This window comes from Natator depressus, chromosome 3 (genome assembly GCF_965152275.1).
Source record: "Natator depressus isolate rNatDep1 chromosome 3, rNatDep2.hap1, whole genome shotgun sequence".
Lineage (NCBI taxonomy): Eukaryota > Metazoa > Chordata > Testudines > Cheloniidae > Natator > Natator depressus.
In genome coordinates this window covers 167,894,740-167,917,187 of record NC_134236.1, presented here as the reverse complement: position 1 = coordinate 167,917,187, position 22,448 = coordinate 167,894,740, and the positions used below count along the sequence as shown (strand labels likewise).

Genomic DNA, 22,448 nt, shown 5'->3' with positions numbered 1-22,448 from the left:
TGCACGGGCGGGTCAGGAAGGGGAAGTACAAAAGGTGGGCCTGCAGCTCATTTGTGGTAGAGCTGCCACGGGAGATGGAAGCATCCTGCCTTTTGCTAGAGCCAGCAGAGGAGCTGCCTTCTGAGGACTGGCTAGAGCTCTCAGGACCGCTGGCCGACCAAGGTGCCAAGGAGCTGCTGCCTGAGGACTGGCCAGATTTCCCCGGGCTGCTGGCCGACCAAGACGCTGAGGAGCTGCCACCTGGCTGGCGTTCCCCGAGATGACGGACACAAGTACACCTGATGGGGAGAGTAGGAAGCATCCCAGAGAAACCAGGCAACCGTCTGGTTGGGAAGTGGCCTGATACAAGGTCAGTGTGTTGCGGGTGGATCCCTGCTGACCCAGTGGCAGGCCACTCTGCCACCATTAGGGCTCTGGGCTGGGATGTTGTGGAGTTGGGCGGGCCTGCATCCCCGCTACCACCCTACCCTGTGGGGTGGCAGTACTCCCCCATCTTTAGGCCTGGAGGCCTGCGCTCCTCAGGCAACTGTTACTTGAGCCCCTAGACTTATTGGTGCCCTGCCCTGACTGGGACTAGGGCTCATAGACTGCTTGGCTGCTCTGCCCTGCTTCAGGCCAGAGCCAACCCATTGCTTGACTGTCCCACTCTGGCTGACGGCCTGGGGCTCAGGGACTACTTAATCACTCTGTCCTGCTTGCAGGTCAGAGCCTACTAACTGTTGGCTGCCATCCTGCTCTGTCCGGATGGAACACTAGATGTAGCTAATTCCCCCCCTTTGAGCTCACCTTTGCAGGTATGTGACAGCAAGGAGGCATGGCCTCCCTCAGAGACTGAGAAGAAGGGACGGCCACACAGCCTACAGTAAGGCAACAACATAATCAAGAAAGGAATGAGAAGAAGTGTAGCAGAGGATTAACTCCAATCCTTTAGTAAGATCTATATGGAAATAAGGAGGGAAAGGAAATGGGATTTCAACAAATGCTGTTGCTCCTTTTTCATCTAAGCAACTAGTTAAAGTTCAGACTCTGGGATGTTCCAGCTGGAAACAGAAATTGATGGAGTCTGATATTTTCTTTGATGCAATCTTGCTTATTTACAAGGTGTCAGGGTTCCTTCCCCACTTTGAACTCTAGGGTACAGATGTGGGGACCTGCATTAAAAACCCCCTAAGCTTATTTTTACCAGCTTAGGTTAAAACTTCCCCAAGGTACAAACTATGTTATCTTTTGTCCCTGGACCTTATTGCTGCCACCACCAAGCGTCTAACAAAAATAACAGGGAAAGAGCCCACTTGGAAACATCCTTCTCCCCCAAATCCCCCCAAGCCCTACACCCCCTTTCCTGGGGAAGGCTTGGTAAAAATCCTCACCAATTTGCATAGGTGAACACAGACCCAAACCATTGGATCTTAAGAACAATGAAAAAGCAATCAGGTTCTTAAAAGAAGAATTTTAATTAAAGAAAAAGTAAAAGAATCACGTCCGTAAAATCAGTATGGTAAATACCTTACAGGGTAATCAGATTCAAAACATAGAGAATCACTGTAGGCAAAACCTTAAGTTACAAAAAGACACAAAAACAGAAATATACATTCCATTCAGCACAACTTATTTTATCAGCCATTTAAACAAAACAGAATCTAACGCATATCTAACTAGATTGCTTATTAACTCTTTACAGGAGATCTGATCTGCATTCCTTCTCTGGTCCTGGCAAAAACAACACACAGACAGAGAGAGCCCTTTGTTTCCCCCCCGCCCTCCAGCTTTGAAAGTATCTTGTCTCCTCATTGGTCATTCTGGTCAGGTGCCAGCGAGGTTATCTAGTTTTTCCTCTGGCCAGGAGGAATTTAAAGGTGTTTACCCTTGCCTTTATAAAGGCATGTAAAAAGTCTTGCTTCTCTGAACACAGGGGAGGCCAAGAAATAAATGAGCAATTTCTTAGCTTACAGCCCTAAGTCTCTTCAGCCAACTACTTCTTCTTATATGGCATCTTCATGACTGGAGGTCTGCGACCATGGTAGCCCATTCTGTATGATCCTCCCCTAATTTCTTTGTGGATTAATAGTCCTTTTGATCCACTCAGGATACCACAACATCCATCCAAGATCTTTTTCTACCTCATGTTTTTCTGCTATCAACTTTTCCCTTTCCAGTGCCCATGAACATGCACTACCCATTAAACCTCTTAAAATGTGCCCTGCAAATTGGATCTTTCTTTTCATAAGATTTCTAACTAGCATTTGCCAAGTTCCAGTCATCACCAAAAGTTTACTCAGAGCCAAGCTTTAGCAAACACCAGACCCAAAATTTCTTTCTCTAGCTTTTTCCAGGGTCACATTGTGCTCACAGGTTACTGCTTGTCTTTCTTGCTTTTTGCCTCTGTCTGTTCTCAGTTTCTGTGTGTTCTCCCTCTCCTTTCTCTCCCCCACCCCCCACAGAAAACATAAATAGTACTCAGCAAAATAACCAAAAAACCTCCACTCACTCAGTCCTGTGCAGGTTCACAACCCTTTTATCTTTAGGTAGGGGCTTGTGATTAATTTATCCTTACAGTTATGTTAATTGAAGGGTGAGTTCAAACCCATCAGTCTCAGCGAGGTTTTAACTCGACCCTAACAAGGTTTCACCCACCTCATAACAGTAACATTGTCTAGTCACAAATTCAAAAATGCACATTGTTTCTCCGTTACGAATGTAGATCCAAAGCGACATGTACAGCCAGTTTTTATCTGTGTTTAAGTATTCTGGACCTGGAACAAATGATCCTAATAATCTAAAACCAATTCAGTGTAAAGACTCTGGCTGTTCATAGCAGGTGGGATGTCTTTTTAGAGACACCAATGTCTACTCCTTTCAAAGCAGATTTGATCCATCTCTAGCTAGTTTACAGGGATCAGTATGCAAATAAGCAACTTATCTGATATCTCAAAAGCTCTTATCTTTTGTGCCCTCCAGAGATAAGGGCAGATGAGAGAAAATTATTTGCCTTTTGAAGTTATCTTGAAGGATTCTTACTCCTGGGTCTTAGCTCTTTAGCTAACAAGACTCCAGGAAGAGCCTGGCTCTTAAGTTTTTTTGTTTGTTTGTTTTTTGTTTTGTTTTTTTACTTTTGAGGGCAGTGGTAGCAGAACAGAGCACAAGCCATATCTCCAACAGGCCCCAGAAAAATCTTACAGGAAAAAGAATAATAGGCTAGGTTCTAACGTCAACATATTACTGCTTATCACAAAACGTCTCCTAATGTTCCAGATGTCAGATTTTAAAGATAAGCATCTGAGATCAAATTCTAGTTTACTGACTATATCACTTAATTAAAGCTAGAAGAATAACAAGTTGATTCAATTTTGGATAGGTGGCTGTGGTACCACTAATTAGACTTAAAAAATCTCCTACTAGGCACATGTGCTAAAAGTGTACTGAAGCTTGTCAAGATTTTCAAAGATTAAAATTTAACCCTATATGTGTTGGTAATTTGGAGTATCCAGTATATCATCCTAAAATAGCTAGATTTATTCAAAATTACTAGCGGGTCATGTTTAAGAGCACAAATCCTTGACTTTGGTCCTGTTTTCAAAACAGTGTTGTGCCTCTACCTTGCATGTGAAGTAAAACCCTGTCTGGTACTGACAGTTCTTATCTCAGCCAGAAGGAATTGCAATTATATTTTTACAACTCTTGGCTTGTAAGAAATAAGAGCTCTACTAGCTCATAAAAACATTCTTTTCCTAATCCAATGTTAGATGCTGGATAAGTTTTTTACAATGATAAACTTACTTGTAAGAAGATTATTTATATTACAAATCAAACACACTTTTGCCTAGTGCATAAGAATTATGGGAATTTATAAGGAGCAAAAGAGCCTTGTTTGCAAATTTGGAAAAAACATATCTGCTCTGATAAATTAAACTGTAGTTGAACAATCAGTGGGTTGTATAATGTTCCATAAATACATTGAAATTGTTTTCTTACTATGTGGATTGTTTTCAGTTGTTATGTAGATTTTTCTCATGTCCACGGACAAGAGTTGACATGACAGCAACTTAGCCAAAATATGTGCCTTTAAGGTAGCGTAAGTAATCTGAGATAGGATTAATTTACAAGTTGAATTCTTTGGTTTTCATTTAGGCTGAACAGAACAGGTAATCATCAGGTGATCCATTCCTTGTCGCCCATTCCCAGCTTCTGACAAACAGGTCCCTAGCCTCTGTTTGCCAGAAGTTAGGAATGGGCGACAAGGAATGGATCACCTGATGTTACCTGTTCATTCCCTCTGGGGCACCTGGAATTGGCCACTGTCAGAAGACAGGATACTGGGCTAGATGGACCTTTGGTCTGACCCAGTATGGCCATTCTTATGTTCTTATAATGTAACTATAATTCATTAAAGCCAGTTAAATATGCTTTCAAGGTTTTTCAGTATATAAAATCTGACATGTACTATATTTCAATCAAAAAATGACACTTTATACTTTGAAGTACCTTTATTTGAGAATCACAACCTATTTCACAAACAGTAAGCCTTATAGTACCCCAGTAAATTAGGCACATATGATTATCCCCATGGAGAAAATGGAGGTAGAGGGAGGTTAAATGATTTGACCAAGCTCATGCAAGTCAGTGGTAGAGCAAATTTTTTTTTTATCCACACAATAACTAAAGGCAAGGAAATCCTCTGATTAGTCATCATTAGCATAATTAACCTCCTTTCCAGCATCAGTACACATTACCAAACAAACATCACAATACCCAAATGGAATCATACTCCTCATCACCACCTCCCTTTTGTTATCAGATACAATCATCCACAGTACCCACTAATTCCTCAGTCAGCCAAATGCACCTTAACTTCAACCTCAGAAAGATTCTCATTGACACACATATTTTTACTTTAAAATCACTACTGTATTATTACCTTCTAGAGAAATTGGAGGGCACTTATTTTTTCCTGTACTTAAATTTCCAATCTGCAGTAGGGCCTTTTGTAATAATCTCAACAGAGAGCAAGACTGCAAAAAAGTGATGTCACGAACCCACTCATGTTTTAATGTGCAACAGTTTAAATAGATCGCCCGCTGTGATGTTACATTATCTTATGATGATATTCTACGAACTATTTTAAAATAATTTTTGGCATTCACACAAACTGTCAGGCCCAATCCTGAAGTCCTTACTTAAGCAAAATTCCCACTGCTTTCTTACTGGCAGTTTGCCTGAGTAGAAACTGAGTTGTTAGTTCAGTACTGGGTCCTACAGTGAGCTCAAAGCAAATAAGATGATAGCATGAGGCCTGGTTCTGTCCTATCTTGTTCCTGATGTAGTCATTTACACCTGTGTAAATGGAGGCTAAAACTCTACCATTCTTTCTTGATAGCATTTTGCACCCACTTTACATAGATGTAAACGACTAAACAAGGAGGACGGCAGAGGAGAATCAGGCCTATGGATTAAAGTATATCCTAACTCATAGTATTCTCAAATCAGTCACTTGACCCTAATATAGTAATGTGGAATTCAGCTTGTATTGAGAGTCAGATGCTGTTCTTCCCTCCCCTTAGCACAAGAAGCAGAGAAGCCAACCTCTTTAGTGCTTAAGAGAGCAGTATGAGAAAAAGAGGGTGACACACGAGCCCAGGCATGCCAACCTCAAGAGAGCATGATCTGTTGGCTAACGTGCACACAGAGTTTCTAGCTGGTTAGCATGTATGATGCAGCAAACAGCATCCAGGTCAGCCAGGAATCCCCGCTGCTCCTTTTTAGAGCAGCAGCGCATAAACTCCTGATTTCTAATCTCAGCGCTGAACAATTTTCTGGGTGATCTTGGCCAAGTCACTTAATCACTTTCTTCCTCAGTTTCCCCATCTGTAAAATGGAGATAAAAATACTTACTTGTTGGGAAGGATGCTGGGAGGCTTACTTAGGCCATGTCTACACTACCACTTATGTCCGCAAAACTTATGTTACTCCGGGGTGTGAAAAAACACATAACTCTGTGCAACGTAAGTTTCGCCGACATAAGTGATAGTGTGCACAGCCGCTTGTTGCGGGTGGTTTAATTATGTCGACAGGAGAGCTCTCTCTCCCCTCAGCATACAGTGGCTACACAAGACCTCTTACAGCAACGTAGCTGCATCGGTACGGCTGTGCCACTGTAAGGTTTCGAGTGTAGACATAGCCCTTTGCAGACACTTAGACTAAGTATTCTTATTACATTACACAATGTGAAATGCTAATCAGTGATTCAGTATATATGGCCCAGTGAAATACTAAGGCAAAACAATACCCATATTTTATGGTCTACAGAGTCAACAGCAACATTTAAGCAAATAACACTTCAATTTCCAAAGTCACAGACTATTAGCATTGAGAAGAGATCAGTGGTTAATGAAAACTATACATTATAATAAATGTGATTTGAGGAGAAAATATCTTTTTTGAGACCTTTACTGCGAAAGGAGAAATTGAAGATCCACAGCCAATGTAAGTCAGCGGAGCTATGTAAATTTAAATCTGCTGAGGATCTGGCCCCAAATATTTATTAGAAATTAAATTGGGACTGAAAGAAGATTTGACAAAAATATGGCAATAGGATGAGCAACTAGCTTCAGTTTGAATCATCTATTGGTATGATAGTATTTTAAGGATTGTACTGTTTTATCCTACTAATCAGTTGAACAGAACCTTATTTGAGGAAGGCTTCAGCTACACTAGGACCACTGGGAACCATGTCATATAAACCATTTAAAAATCAGTTCAAGTTCATTTGTATTATATAAGTTTTGTCCAGCTTGTGGGCATGGGATCAAATAGTGTTTAAACCAAGTTCAGAAACAGTGTTTTAGTCCCCTATCTAGATAGAACACAAAACGCTGTTTTAAACCTGGTTTAGCCTTGTGTACAATGGCTGGTCAAGCTATGTTTAAACCAAATTAACTAGAACTGGTGTTTAAAACAGGTTGGGGGATCGATGTTATCAGCTAAGTGTAGATGGAACTTAAGTTTGAAACATGACCTTTTTCTACTGCTGGGAAAGGGATAGTCAGCAATGTCAATAAAATTGCAGAAATAAGTCTCATGGTATTTGAAATCCCCACTATTCAGTCAAATAAAGATAAAGTCTATTCTGGGAGGCTACCCTGTTGAAGTCACTGATAGATCTGACTATCTCAAGAATTGATGGAGGTCCTGCTATGTTAGGGTATATTTTTAAAGAATGTATGACCTCTTTCTGCATTATTTTTCACCTACCATATACCAAATGCTAGCTCAGATGCACTGATGCTTCTATTGTGATGTGGATTGGAACCTGTATGCAAAAGTGTATTTAATTTACATCATTAACAGTGTATCCAATTACAAAATCATCACATTTTTTTCCTTGATACCAGAATGAAAAACACCCAACATACTTGCCAACACTTTACGGGCCAGGTTGTGCCCTGCTACTTCATAGATGCATAAGGGAGGGCATAAAGAGACCCTCCTCTTGCATTATTGTGCAGCAGTGAGGTGCAGTTGGAGGCCCTGTGCTCCAAGAGGCCCTCCAGATGCTTCCTGGAGCATGGCATCCCAAAAGCTATGAGAAGGAGATGGGGTCATTCTTGGCCAGCAGAGTAGGCTGTTCACATGATGGGACTATGCTACCATCCATTTGGGGCTGTGTCTTTAAAGACACAACTGAACCCTGAATCAAGGAACATTGGAAATGCTATATCTGAGAATACCATTGGCCCTTCTGGCCAGATAATCTGCCTCCTGGTTAGTACTTGGTGCTTCAGAGGAAAATGATTTTCCACCTTGCCAAGAGTGCAATGGTGTATCATGGAGATGTAACGGGACTAGTCTTTTGAGTATTTTAGGACAACCAAGTTGACACAGCCAATGTAAAATCCATATCACACTTTACAAGCCACCCAGTCCATGATGGGATAGTACACTCAGTTACCGTTTAATTAACTTTAAGTATGCATTCACCCAGAATGGATGTATTGAATAAATCTGTCAGGTTTTTGTCTTATATTGAGTCTTATGGTATTATTTCAAGGGTCCTATGCATCTGGGATACCTAGCACTGAACTTTGCAAGGAATCAGCACATGCTCTATACTATAAAAGTTGAAATAGCATAGCATAAAGAAAACATTCTATGCCATATAATTGAGGAACTGCCTAAAACTCAACTGAATCATAGTAGGATAATGAGGGTCAACATACAGTGTAAAATTAAAATAAAAGAACAAATCTCAAGTATATTACAGAAAGAAAAAGTCCATGAAATCTTCCCTGTGGCCTTTTATTGAAAGTTGGCAGCTCCACTATTAAGAGGGAGAAAGGAGCAGTATGTATAGGGTCACTGCAATTTGTTATGATCAACTGAACGCCAATTAAGGCTTCACTTAATTTAATTTTGAAAAATTCTCTCAGTGAGAATGTGCAAACCCTTGATTAGGAATATAAATTAGAATTAAAAAACATGTGTTAGTCCACAAATGAGATAAAACAACACTTCTTTAAATAACATTAATGGAGGCTGCAGGTGGCACTGATGGCTGCTGGCAGTTGAAGATATTGCAGTAACAATTTTGACTCAGGGCAAACTATCATCGTAAGTGTGGAACAGCCCACTGATGAGCTATGAAGCCTCCAAAGAGGTGACAAATATGTAGAAATTCTAACCAGGAGGGACATGTGCAAATCCCTCTGATTTAGGGGGGAAAACTGGGAAAATAAATTTGTTTTGTCTGATACAGTAAAAATATGCATTTCATCACTTTTATTAGTGGTGCAGAATATTTCTCCCAACAACTCTAACTTGCTGCCTCTGCTAAGGAAATACCCAGGAATGGAAAAGAAAGCTTCTCCAGGCATAATTCTGCCACTGTTCCTTGTTTTGGCTTGGAGGACTGAGGAGTAGTGGCAGAGTTGCGCATGGGGAAACTTGCATAGCATGCTCATTCCCCCATGTCTGCACTAAGTCTAACTCAAGTCCGTGTTGTCCATCCCTCATGAATACAATGTGTGAATTTAGTAATTAAGAAAAAAGAAACATTGGTTAAAGATAAGCCTTCTACCACTAAAAATGGATGATTGGACAATAAGTCCTATACAGGTCTAACAAAATCTTCTTCTGATTTATCAGCAGCACAGCAACAATGAAGAATCCATTGAAAGTGTATTTTTAATTTGTTTAATTATATCCTGTCACTTGAATGCCAAAGAGAGGATATATTTTGGTACAGAAGCTAGACTACTTACGTACTACCCTACATTCTCATCCTGCATTTGACTCTAAGATCTTTAGGCAGACCCCTTAAGACCTTTCAAATTGATCCTTATGGGTGGAGCATTATGCCTGCATCAAGTCTCATATACAGATTAGCTTCGCATTTGGGGCTTTAGAGCATATAAATATAGGCCTCAATTTTGCAAAAACTTACATGCATGCTTAAAGCTAAGACTGGGCCATAATTTATAACCTTTGGGTCATATATTGCTATTGATATAAATAGAAGTTGCTCACAGATCAAAAGTAGAGCTGCCTTAGAAAGCTGGGGAAGATAAATGTTGCAAACATTTTTGTTCCTGATTCGTGCTGAAATTTAATTTTTGAAAAAAAAAATTAACCAACTCAAGCAAAAGGCAGAATATATCCCTTTGTTTCAACCAACTCTGCAGCTCTTAATTTATGAACAGATATCTAAACAATCTTTAACACAATGCTGTGCAGTGTAGATACAAGGCTTCCAAAGTGAAGTAGCTTAAAAGAGTGTACATGCAGCAGAGAGAGCTTTCAATTGGTGTGGTTACACTGGTTTACTTACCTACGTATAAGCTCTATCACTATAACTTGTGCATAGACAGGCTTTAGATTTGAACACTTAGGGTTACGCTGTTTTCAGTGAAAGAAGGCCCTTGACTCTGGAATTAATTTCCTCGTTGGTCTGACAGACCACAGATCTGTTGTCCTTCAGGACACAAACATCACCTTCTCTCACGCTTTTGCGTAAGTGGTGATAGAGGAGTATATTTACAGCATAACTGTCAGGTTTGAATCTATTATATTTAGTTTGACATTGATCAACTAATTTTATAGACTTAAGAATGTTATTTACTCCACAAATGTGATGGGCACATCTTTTAAGAATACATAAAGATGTGCTAAGTATTCCCACCACTTATGCTACCTATTTACTTTCATATCACTCATTCTGGACAGTGAAACTAGATTGGTATATTTTCTAGGCAGTTACACGCTCAGGTTCTTATGCATTAATACAATACTGTTGTTCAAAATGCAAGCACAGCAAGGAGAATGTTTAAGTCTCCTTCCCCTCAAAGCATCCATTTAAAAGTAATTACTTTTTAATTCATTACATTTCTATAAATATTAGGGTCTGTAAAATAATAATAAATAATAATAACTAACAAAACCAGAATTATGAACCTAAATTACAGGGACATTGTGAAAGGTGTGAGTGGGTTATATTTAGAGGTAAAATTCATACTACATAGATGCATTCATTGGTGATTCTGGATTAGATTTAATTGCTTCCAGAAATGAAAGGGTAGCATGCTGTCTAATTAGCCATTTACAATATGAGGCTTTCTTTCTCCTTGGATGTTGATCTTTTTAGTTAGTATTGTTCCAAGATGTTAAAAATGACTGCAGTCTGCAGCAACAAGGGGAAAAAAAATCAGTGGTTAAATATGTCTGACTCGTGGAGATAATTCAAACGGAAAAAAATCCAGGTCATTGGCCTTTTTAAACAGACCCCGGGCAATATTTACTCCTCCATAAATAGCACAGTCACATGAATTGTGTTCAGTAAAGCCTGCAAAACAAAAAAACAATTTACAGACTGAAACACAAACTGTGGCTCATGTGTTCACTGGGAAGGATTTAGTGAACTTGCTGCATGCTCTGTGCTTAGTGACCTGGGTGTCGGGTCTGTTGGAAAGAGGGTGGATCGGGTCACTTTAGGTGCTTCATCCCCATGCAGCAAGATGGAAATGCTGGGGTTCTTCTGCAGATTAAGCACCATATGGGACGCAGTCTTTGCTATAATGTCACATTTCACTGTGGCAGAAACAAGCGTTGCTGCTTTTACCACCATGACTAAGGGCTTGTCTACACAGGGAAATTTAACGGAGTTACTATACCAGCATAATTATACTACTATACTTATATTGGCATATTTCCTTGTGTAGACCAGCCCTAACATGAATGTACATTCTCCCGTAACTTCAATAATAATGTTTACTTAACCGAATGTGTTATGGATGGTATGCAGGAGAAACCAAACAGACTGATTGGAATAAATAATAATATCACCCGCCTCTTAATAAGCGCTTTTCATCCACTGATCTGAAAGCACTTTACAAAGGAGATCAGTATCATTATCCCTATTTTACAGATGGGGAAACTGAGTAACAGAGAGGGAAGTAACTTGCCCAAAATCACTCAGTAGGCCTAGGGCCAAGCCACAAACAGAACCCAGGCTTCATGAATCCCAGTCCACTGTTCTATCCACTAGGTCTAGCCTTACCAACAGGCAAAAAGACATCCCTCCGAACCTTGATTGCAATGGTTAAGAGTTGCCAACTCTCATGATTTTATCATGAGTGTCACAATATTTTGAGTTTAGGACTCAGCTCCTTGACTCATGTTGTTACATGAGAATCGGAACTGTCTTTAAAAAATAAATGTTTCTAGCTCTCATTGTTGTGGAGGAAAACTTGAAAACGTGAAGCAAGTGCACGCTAAAGGCTCAGACACTAGAGGGCAAATCAAAGGAATCCAAACTTACTGTTTTTTAAAACTTCATGATTTTTTTGGCCCAGACTCACGATTTTTTAACACCCAGGACTAGCAACACTGCTTCTTGTTTTTATGATTCTACTTCTGAAGAAAAGTTTCAAAAACATCCTTGAACAGTCCATGGAATCGGAGGTGGTCCACAAAAAAATTCTATATTAATACATGATCTACATTATGAAAGTATTTGAAACCCCTGTATCCTAGACTTCTAGCATCCCATCATGGGATTTACTAAGCATATCCATTCTTCTAGTTTGTTTCTCTTTGTTATGGCCTAGATATCTATTTTATTTGCCTTGGCCATTTTTTGCTTTATATCGGCTGCCACAATCACTAAGTTTTCCAATCAGAACTTATTTCTAACAAGCATTAACTCATGTCAGGAACCTGCTGAGAGGCAGACAGAATTCCAGTTGGTAAGCTTTTTGATAAGAACATAAGAGTGACCATACTGGGTCAGACCAAAGGTCCATCTAGCCCAATATCCTGTTCCGACAGGGGCCACTGCCATGTGCCCCAGAGGAAATGAACAGAACAGGTAATCATCAAGTGATCCATCCCCTTTCGCCCATTCCCAGCTTCTGGCAAACAGAGACTAGAAACACTATACCTGCCCATCCTGGCTAATAGCCATTGATGGACCTATCCTCCATTAACTTATCTAGTTCTTTTTTTGAACCCTGTTATAGTCTTGGCCTTCACAACATCCTCTGGCAAAGAGTTCCACAGACTGATTGTACACTGTGTGAAAAAATACTTCCTTTTGTTTGTTTTAAATCTGCTGCCTATTAATTTCATTTGGTGACCCCTAGTTCTTGAGTTATGAGGAGTAAATAACACTTCCTTATTTACTTTCTCCACACCAGTCATGATTTTATAGACCTCAATCATACCACCCCCTCCTTAGTTGTCTCTTTTCCAGGCTGAAAAGTCCCAGTCTTATTAATCTCTCCTCATATGGAAGCCATTCCATACCCCTAATAATTGTTGTTGCCCATTTCTGAACCTTTTCCAATTCCAATATATCTTTTTTGAGATGGGGCGACCACATCTTCACGCAGTATTCAAGATGGGGGTGTACCATGGATTTATATAAAGGCAATATGATATTTTCTGTCTTATTATCTATCCCTTTCTTAATGATTCCCTACATTCCGTTTGCTTTTTTGATGGCCGATGCACACTGAGTGGATGTTTTCAGAGAACTATCCACAACGACTCCAAGATCTCTTTCTTGAGTGGGGCCTAAATTAGACCCCATCATTTTATATATATAGTTGGGATTATGTTTTCCAGTGTGCATTACTTTGCATTTATCAACATTGAATTTCATCTGCCCTTTTGTTGCCCAGTCACCCAGTTCTGAGAGATCCTTTTGTAGCTCTTCGTAGTCTGTCTGGGACTGAACTATCTTGAGTAGTTTTGTATCATCTGCAAATTTTCCCACCTCACTGTTTACCCCTTTTTCCAGATCATTTATGAATATGTTGAATAGGATTGACCAAAGTACAGACCCCTGCGGGACACCACTATTTACCTCTCTACATTCTGAAAACTGACCATTTATTCCTACCCTTTAGCTAGTTACCAATCCATGAGAGGACCTTCCCTCTTATCCCATGACAGCTCACCAAAGGGACCTTGTCAAAGGCTTTCTGAAAATCTAAGTACACTATATCCACTGGATCCCCCTTGTCCACATGCTTGTTGAGCCCCTCAGAGAATTCTAGTAGATTGGTGAGGCATTATTTCCCTTTACAAAAACCATGTTGACTCTTCCCCAACAAATTATGTTCATCTATGTATCTGACAATTTTGTTCTTTACTACAGTTTCAACCAGTTTGTCTGGTACTGAAATCAGGCTTACTGGCCTGTAATTGCCGGGATCACCTCTGGAACCCTTTTTAAAAATTGGTGTCACATTAGCTATCCTTCAGTCACTTGGTAAAGAAGCTGATTTAAATGATAGGTTAACAAACGAAAGTTAGTAGTTCTGCAATTTCACATTTGAGTTCCTTCAGAACTCTTGGCTGAATACCATCTGGTCCTGGTGACTTATTACTGTTAGTTTATCAATTTGTTCCAAAACCTCTTCTAACGACACCTCAATCTGGGACAGTTCCTCAGATTTGTCACCTAAAAAGAATGGCTGAGGTTTGGGAAGCTCCCTCACATCCTCAGCTGTGAAGACCGATTGAGCGAATTCATTTAGTTTATCCTCAATGGCCTTATCATCCTTGAGTGCTCCTTTAGCATCTCGATTGTCCAGTGGGCCCACTGGTTGTTTAGCAGGCTTCCTGCCTGTGATGTACTTATACTTTTTTTTGCTATTACTTTTTGAGTCTTTGGCTAGCTGTTCTTCAAATTCTTTTTTGGCCTTCCTAATTATATTTTTACACTTCATTTGCCAGAGTTTATGCGCCTTTCTATTTTCCTCACTAGGATTTAACTTCCACTTTTTAAAGGATGCCTTTTTGTCTCTCACTGCTTCTTTTACTTAGCTGTTTAGCCACAGTGGCACTTTTTTGGTTTTCTATGTTTTTTAATTTGGGGTATACATTTAAGTTGAGCCTCTATTATGGTGTCTTTAAAAAGTTTCCATGCAGCTTGCTGGGATTTCACTTTTGGCGCTGTATCTTTTCCTTTCTGTTTCACTAACCTCCTCATTTTTGTGAAGTTCCCTTTTCTGAAATTAAATGCTACAGTGTTGGGCTGCTGTGGTGTTTTCTCCGCCACAGGGATGTTAAATTTAATTATATTATGGTCACTATTACCAAGCGGTCCAACTATATTCACCTCTTGGACCAGATCCTGTGCTCCACTTAGAACTAAATCAAGAATTTCCTCTCCTCTTGTGGGTTCCAGGACTAGCAGCTCATTGACAGATTTACTCCCTTCATTGTGCATTAGGAAATATTTCTTAAAGGACTAGTTTCTAAATCTTCAGTTAAAAGGCAAACATTTCCCGACAGAAATAGTTCCTTTTTATTTTCTAGTCTCTGTGTTCAACTCTATCACCGAAAACTACAAATATGTAAAGGATAGCACTTGTTGGTATTTATGAAGGGTTGGTTTGCTACAAACATAAACATTTAGGAAACGGCAATAGAAATATGTACTATTTATTTAGTTTTGAATTTCAATGAACAGAAATACCATTTGTTAAATCTGAATAAAATAAATAAACCTGTTGATGATTTGTCTCATTATATACATACTCCTGCTCTTCAGAATTTTGCTAAGCGAATGTCTTTCTGGCAAAGACATTTAAGTGTCTTGGAAAGGTTAGCTGCAAACTTATGCCCCCAAGGGGACGCTTTACACCTCTTATGGAGCCAGATGGACTATTACTGAGCATGACAGAACTGCTTCTTTCCAGAGTGATTGACTCTGGGACTGACTTTGGGAATTAAGGGTACAATCCCTTCATTAGAATAGGGCTACTCATGTAAGTAAAATTAAGCACATGCATAAGCCCCCTTCGCAGGATCAGTATTTTTGTGTATTGTCAGTTTCATTGTTTCCCTCACGTAGCCCAATTCGCTAAACGTGCATGCACAAGTAGCCTGATTCATACAAGTAGTCCCACTGACTTCAATGGAACCATTCACATCTGTAAAGCTATTTGTGTAACTGTTTGTAGGATCAAACCCTTAGTAATTTTGTTTTTAAAAACATCAACAGGGGAACAAAAAACCCTTTCAGATTTTTTTTAATTAATTTTTTTTTAAAATTCAGGACATACTATTCAAAGGAAGCGCTAGCAAAAATTGGATTTTTTAAATTAATTAAAAATCTTGTTCATACTGTCCCTTTAAATATTAAAATCTTGAATAGAAAGTAATTTCCCCCTCCCCCTCAATGGCACACCATTCCTAAAAGCCATAAGTAGAATCTGTCTTAAAGCAGAACCTAGATCCAAACATTTTCTTTTCACTTTAGTCTTCTAGGAACTTGTCAATGAAGCTGTCTTGTCATCTTTTCCAAAATAGGAAAATTATGTTAAATAAAACCAACTGAAAAATAGGTCTCACTTTTTGACAGAATGAACAGTTGTAAATTGTTCCTTTTTTCTTGGGTTGGCTCAGCTGTTAATGATATTTCTTTTAGAGGTGAGGTATGAAGGTAAGCTAAAATTCTGAGCTGAAATATTTTCAGTAGCAGTGTGGGTTCCCCACACAAGACTTCTGAAGACATTTAATTTCATTACTGCAGAACACAACTTCCACCTAATGATAGGTCTCTGAAGGTTAGCAGCCTCAACCATTTTCTCAGCTACTTCAAGCGGTGGACTTTTATTTTATTTATTTTGAATTTGGCAGTCCAAATAAGATTACTAACTTTAAAGAAAATCTTGGGAAGGAAGTTGAATGCTCAGAAAAGTTTATTATATTTAACTTAGCACTTAGCATTTATATAATACTTTTCACCGATAGATTTCGACTTTAAGATGAAGATCGACTGTTTTGCACTGGGAACAGGCAGCTAAACATCAGGGAAGGACTGAGTTGCTATAAAACAGTGCATCGAATGCATTGATTAGTGTCACTTTCTAAAAATGAGTGTGGGAGGAAATGACAGCTATTGGAGAGTATGTGGGAATAGAGGAACACTCCCTCCGATACCAGTGGAGGGCACATATTCTGGCCTATGATCTCCTGGAATAAGGTGCTGTGTTCTATACATTGAAATTTGGGCCTACTAGATAAAAGGTGCCAGAATTTGCTTTAATAGACATGAACAGGATCTCCTATTAGCCATTTAGGGGAATGAGCAGCTAAACATTGCCACTTTGTTTGGGAAATGAATTTTGTTAAAATACTGAAAAAAACACTGCATGGAATTTACTTAATGAACAGAAAGAGCTTATGCTCCCCATTCTTTAGGAAAGATTGATTTATAGCACCAGCGAGGCTGGACAGGTTGGGTGCAATATAATTTTTTTTCTGAACATAATACATGATGCATAAAGATCACTAAAAGAAAGCAGAACAAAACAAAAACACATGATGGGGGTATGGAAATGAATTCCTGAATGCATTTTAAGTAACAAGAAAGAAGGAATGACACTGACACAATAATGTCAGTGGGGAGAAATGTGAGTAGGATTTTTGAAGTTACAGGCTTCTTTTTTCCTTTGAATCCTTTCTTGGAGTTTATAAGGAAATAGAAGTGATATAATAAAATCTGGTAATGTACAAATGGCAACAACAGGACATCTGGAAAACAGTAAATTTAGATGCATGCCAAAACTGTGTAAGCCTATCACCTAATCTGTGTTTTGCTGTTATGGATTGTGTATCTATGAAAACAATGAAACAACTCAGCAAAGAACTTAAACACATCAGACATTAAGTATGTAAGTCCCATTGAAATCACTGGCACTTCAGTACATGCTTAAAGTTAAGCAGATGCTTAAGTTCTTTGCTGAATCAGAGCCGAAACACTGTAAAAAAATAAGAAAAACACATGTCTATATAGCCAGTCCATCATCTGTATTTACATGACCATGAGCTAAGATATCCAAATGTTTATGTTTCAACCATGGGGCAATGTGTGTGTGAGGAGTGGAATCAAATTTTAATGTGAGTGTACACTGTACACACACACACTTTCCCAGTAGTCTTAGTCTAGTCTAGGATTGCTGTTTTTCACCTAGGAAGCCCAAGTTCAACTCCTAGAAAGTGAATTACACAGGATTTCTACTTTTTGAGAGAAGTGTAGATTTTGTTGTTAAGACATGACAGGGATTCAGTTTCTAGCTTGTCACTGACTTCCTGTGTGACATTGGGCAAGTTACTTAATCCCTTATCCTCAGTTCACCTATAAAGGGAGAATAAAGCTTCCTTTCTCCCACCCTTTGTCCGTTTTACCTAAAGACTGTAAGCTCTTCAGGCCATGCACTGTCTCTTACTACATGTGGGCTCAAGCCTGCAAGATGCTGAGAACTTTGGCCCAGCAACGCATTAAGTGCGTCAGTAGTACCACTGATACCAGTATTTCATGTCCTTAAAGTTAAGCACGTGCTTAGGTGCTTTGCTGGACTCAGACTAAAGTGCTGAGCACTCCGCAGTGTCAAGCATGCGTGTACAGCAACTAACATCATGGGGCTCCATCTCAGTTAGGGTCTCTAAGGACTACTATAATACAAACTAATAACTCACACTGCCTAAGTCACCGTGGTCATCAACTAAAGTCACAGTCATTATGTAGGGCTTAAAAAAAAAAAAGACGTACAGCACAGGAATCACGAGCTACAGGAGTAGCTCCACTAGATCAGTTACTGGCAGTAGAGAGAACTGAGAAACACCTGAAAACATCGGATATGGGGCCAGTCGAGCACAACAGTAACATAGACACAAGTCAGTTCTTCCCTTCTACCATAACTAACAGTGTACACGCTTCAGGGTCAAAACCCGTTTCAGTAGCTCACGCAGCACGTGCGGTTGATGCTGGAGGCCCCGGATCCCTTTTAGAATGACTATTAAGTGACGTGTGTTTATTTCAATCCCAGCAATCTCACTGACAGAAATCTCCGCGCGCACGGCTGTTGGTGACACCTCCCAACACGCCGCAGCCCTTCGCTCGCCCTCGCTCAGCACCTGAGCGACGTGCTAAGCGCACCCCTGAGAGGTACTTGGCATAGATCCAACCTGAGGCAGCCGATACGCGGGGCATGATCCCTCCAGCTGGCACGAGGGAGTGCGTTAGCCGGGCGGGTGCCTGACACCCGGGCCCACGGCGCTGTCTCGGAGGGGAGCGACGCGGCAGCCCCCTGCGCCTCACCGCTCCCTACGGAGAGCGGCCTCCGCCGGCTCCCTCCCTGACAAGTTTGACAGACTCGCCCCCGCCAAGAGGCCTGCCCCGCCCGCCAAGAGGGACCGAGCCATGCAAAGTCTCGCCTTCGAAGAGTTCCCCACTCTGGATTGGCTCTCGCGCACCCCGCCTCATTACTCAGTTCCGATCACTCTCCGGCTCGCCACAAGACATCCCGCCCACTTTCCCCCGCTCTGTTGGCCAACTCCGTTATCAATCACTCGTGCCGGAGGTCGCGCGGCATCGGCGCCCCCGCCGCCATCTCGGTCTTTTAATTGGTTGTTCTTCTCCCGTCAATCATTCACGCGCCTGCAGCAACGGCCACCCCAACCACCCCCCGCCAACCTATGCCCCGCCTCTTTCCCCTCCCCCTCGGGACTCACCTCCTACCGCTGGCAAGTTCCGCGGACGCTCTTGCTTGCCGGCTCTGGGGGCTTCGCGGCGCGACCGGGCTGGTGCTGCTGCGGCCCCGGGGGGACACGGAGACACTCGGGAACCCGCGGTCTGAGCTGACCGGGCCGCGTGGGAGCATGATGACAGCAGAGGCGCGGGGGGCTCCCGGCGGTGGCTGAGGGGCGGGTGGGGGGAACGTGCCTCTCAGGCGAGCTCGGCCCATGACAGCGAGCTCCGCGCGCACTGGCACAGGCGAGCCTGGCTGAGGAGAGGAGGGCATAGGCGAACCCAGCTCTCGCGCTATCTCTGGCGGCTCGGGCGGCGCTCGCTGCGGGGAGAGCGTGAGCCGCGCGGATCGCTCCCGTCCCGTCCGCCGGAAAGTTTAGCGTGTGGCGGCCGTGCCCGCCCCGCGGCTCCGCCAGGGAAAGTTTCGGGAGCCGGCTCTGCGGAGAGGAAGTTACGAGGGAAGCAGGAACTTGGGAACTTCGCGGCTCGGACTGAGGAGTCTCCCAGCGCTTGGATAAAGTAGGCTCCGTCGGCGAGCCCAGCCGGGATTGGGCCGCTCGGAGGCGGCGCGGGGGAAGTTGCCCGCTCGCCGTCGGGATCCCCTCCGTTTTTTGGGCGGGGGGGTCTTGGCTCCTTTTCCCGCCCCTTTTCCCCACCGCTTTGATATATGCTTCTGGGGAGCGGCGCCCCCCTCTTCACCACCCAGCCATGTCGGCGGCCATCTCTGCAGCGGAGAAGGTGGATGGCTTCACGCGGAAATCGGTGCGCAAGGCTCAGAGGCAGAAGCGCTCGCAGGGCTCCTCGCAGTTCCGGAGTCAGAGCAGCCAGGTAGAGCTCTCGCCTCTGCCCCAGCTCAAAGGTACGGCCCGACACTCCCCAGCCCTGGGCTACAGGTGCTGCACTGAGTCGCCCACTGCTGAGCTACTAACCACCTTTCCAATTCTGAGCTCGTTCTAGCCTGCCCCGTTTCTCCATCTCTGGGCTTCTCCCCGCTCCAATCCCTAGCTCAGGCTTGTCTTCCCTCTTTTTCCTTTCCTGGATCTCCAAGCCCTGAGCTCGTCTTCTGGTGGCCCCTTTAGTCCTCCTTGACCGTTCTCCTTTCGCTTTTCTCCCTGTATTTTTCAAGTAGTGACTGTCGGGAGATGTAACCCTCCCACAGATACTTTCAGACCCAGAGCTTGTCTCGTCGGGGGTCCATATTCGTCTTATGTAAACAAACGTGCAACAGCTCTGTTACAATTTGCTGCCTGTCGAAGGATTAACCCAGCTAGTGCCTCAAGATTACAACCCTTTTTCTGAGTAATTGGGGATTAAATGCGTGGTTTTGACCCAGCAAGTTGGTGAAATTCAAAATCCTTCTTTTGTGATTGCTCGTTGTGCTGGGGGGAAGGAAACTGTTTTTAAAATATTGGAGTGAATGGAGTTTCCTCTTCCTGTGAGGTGTATTTTACACTGGCAAACGCTGTACTTGTAGTATAATCTAATTTCTCCACGGAAAATGTGTGCTAGACCTGGGGCACTTGTTTTGGCCTAATTGCTCCTTCCCACCAGTGTTGGAGGATTTTGAGTAAACCCTTTCTCTTGCTTCAGTTTAATTCTTCACAAATTACCATTAAAAGTTCTCCTCCCACTGGTACGGTCTCACATGGCGAACTAAGATTTTTAGATGCTGGCAGCACTAACACTAAATTGGCCAAATTACAAAGTATTTGTATTTTTGTAGGTTATATTTTGTCCTAGATCACATTTAAATGTTACAGGGAAATTAGACTGATGAGGCTATTGCAGGACAGGCTCTAGTTTCTTACCAAAATAAACCTAAATTTCTATAGAGTCTTGCACATAATCTAAATATAAAATTAAAGTTGTGCGTGGTCTTTAAATCCCCCATAATACAAAAATGGTGGTTACATGGTGAATACAAATTTTGTGATTAAGACAGTGTTTGACAAAATTCAAAAGAACCTTAGAGGTAAAGATAAGTTTTATTACTTTAAAAGTTATACAGCTTAATGGTAGCTTCAAAAGCGCATCACGCTTGTCTTCTAAACAGACTAGTAAAAAGCTTTTGTGAAAATCCCACCATTGTCAGGATTAGACTTGGTGCAAGGTTCAGTATAACATGGTTAACTTAAAGTTTCAAAGTAGTTTCAGTTACTAGATTTGCCCTGAATCTCCCTATTTGTTAATTTTTTTTCAGTCAGATTATATATTTTAAGAAAACACAATGAGAAAAATGTTTTTAACAGACCCACTCAGAGGAAAGTGACTGACTGTATAGGGGGAAACAGTGAAACAAACTATCCAACTGCTGCTAAATGCAAATAAACAAAGTGGGGGATTTTTTTTTCCCTCCACATCTGTTATAGTCATCACAGCTCATAAAACAACAAGAAGGGGAAAATATATTCAAACAGTTCGGTATTCCTTTGACAGATCAGTGACTTTTTCCCCCCTATGCAATATTTTTGCAAACTAGTATAATTTTCAGGTAAGACAGTGTTTTAAAAAAAAAAAACCCCTGGAAAAAATGTTTGAAACATGAACTAAGTTCCTACACTTCATAAGTCTAAACTCCATTGTGCTTTAATAGTCAATACTTGATACATTTTGCTCAAATGTGTTCTGATTTTTATACCTCTAGTAAACTATATTAAAAGCTCTCAATAGCTGATACCAGAGCCCTTGCATTAGAGATCACGTATGGGTGACTTTTTCAGCAATATGGTGACTGTTTATAGGAATCTTAGGCCCTCGTCTTGCAAAGACTCAAACACATGCTTTACTTCTTGCATGTGTGGTCCCGCTGAAGTCTGTGGAACTACGTACATGCTTAAAATCTGCTGAATTGGGGCTTTAATGCCAACTGTCCAGTCAGACTAGTGAGGCTTTCAATTTTGTGTGTGCAGTTTTGTCTCCACAATTGCTTATATGTGCAGTTTAGGTCACTTAACTATCTCAGTCCCCGCAAAGTGCCAGATTTGGGGGTTTAGAAGTCTATAAAGCCTTAAACCTGCAAACTGAATCTGTATGGGCAAATCACCCACACAGAGCTCTGTTTGGGGTTGAAGGGACCTAAATTAAGGGTTTGAAATTGTTTGTCTGTATTTATTTGTGCTCAGAGTTTAATTTTAATCTACAGAAGCACCTATAATCTCAACTGCTTCAAAACAAATAATTGACCAAAATGTAGTTTCTTTTTAAAAAGAACCTGTCATTAAACTATTTTTCAAAACTGCAAACTATTGATGTATGCTGAGTGTCCCATATAACCAATCTGAGAGTCAGGTGGCACACTAGTAACTTAAAACTTGCATGTTTTCCCCCCATTTCTTGGGAAATCTGTCTAAACTGCAGATTGCTGGCTCCTGCTCCATGTGATTCCCCTGAAGCGTACACTGTAGTAGTAGCATCA

The 22,448-nt window shown here is 41.5% G+C and overlaps 2 protein-coding genes across 2 annotated transcripts in view; one reads left to right on the top strand and one right to left on the bottom strand.

Annotated features, from left to right (window-relative positions):
* The window catches only part of INTS7 (integrator complex subunit 7), a 130,411-nt gene extending 111,257 nt beyond the window's left edge, over nt 1–19,154 (bottom strand). Inside the window, exon 1 of the mRNA XM_074949293.1 lies at nt 19,018–19,154. The gene's annotated coding sequence lies outside the window, so the exon portion shown is untranslated. The remainder of the gene's footprint in view (nt 1–19,017) is intronic.
* The window catches only part of PPP2R5A (protein phosphatase 2 regulatory subunit B'alpha), a 91,029-nt gene continuing 87,684 nt past the window's right edge, over nt 19,104–22,448 (top strand). The window contains exon 1 of the mRNA XM_074949298.1: nt 19,104–19,892. Within this exon, the coding sequence (XP_074805399.1) occupies nt 19,742–19,892 (151 nt within the window). The 5' untranslated portion in view covers nt 19,104–19,741. The remainder of the gene's footprint in view (nt 19,893–22,448) is intronic.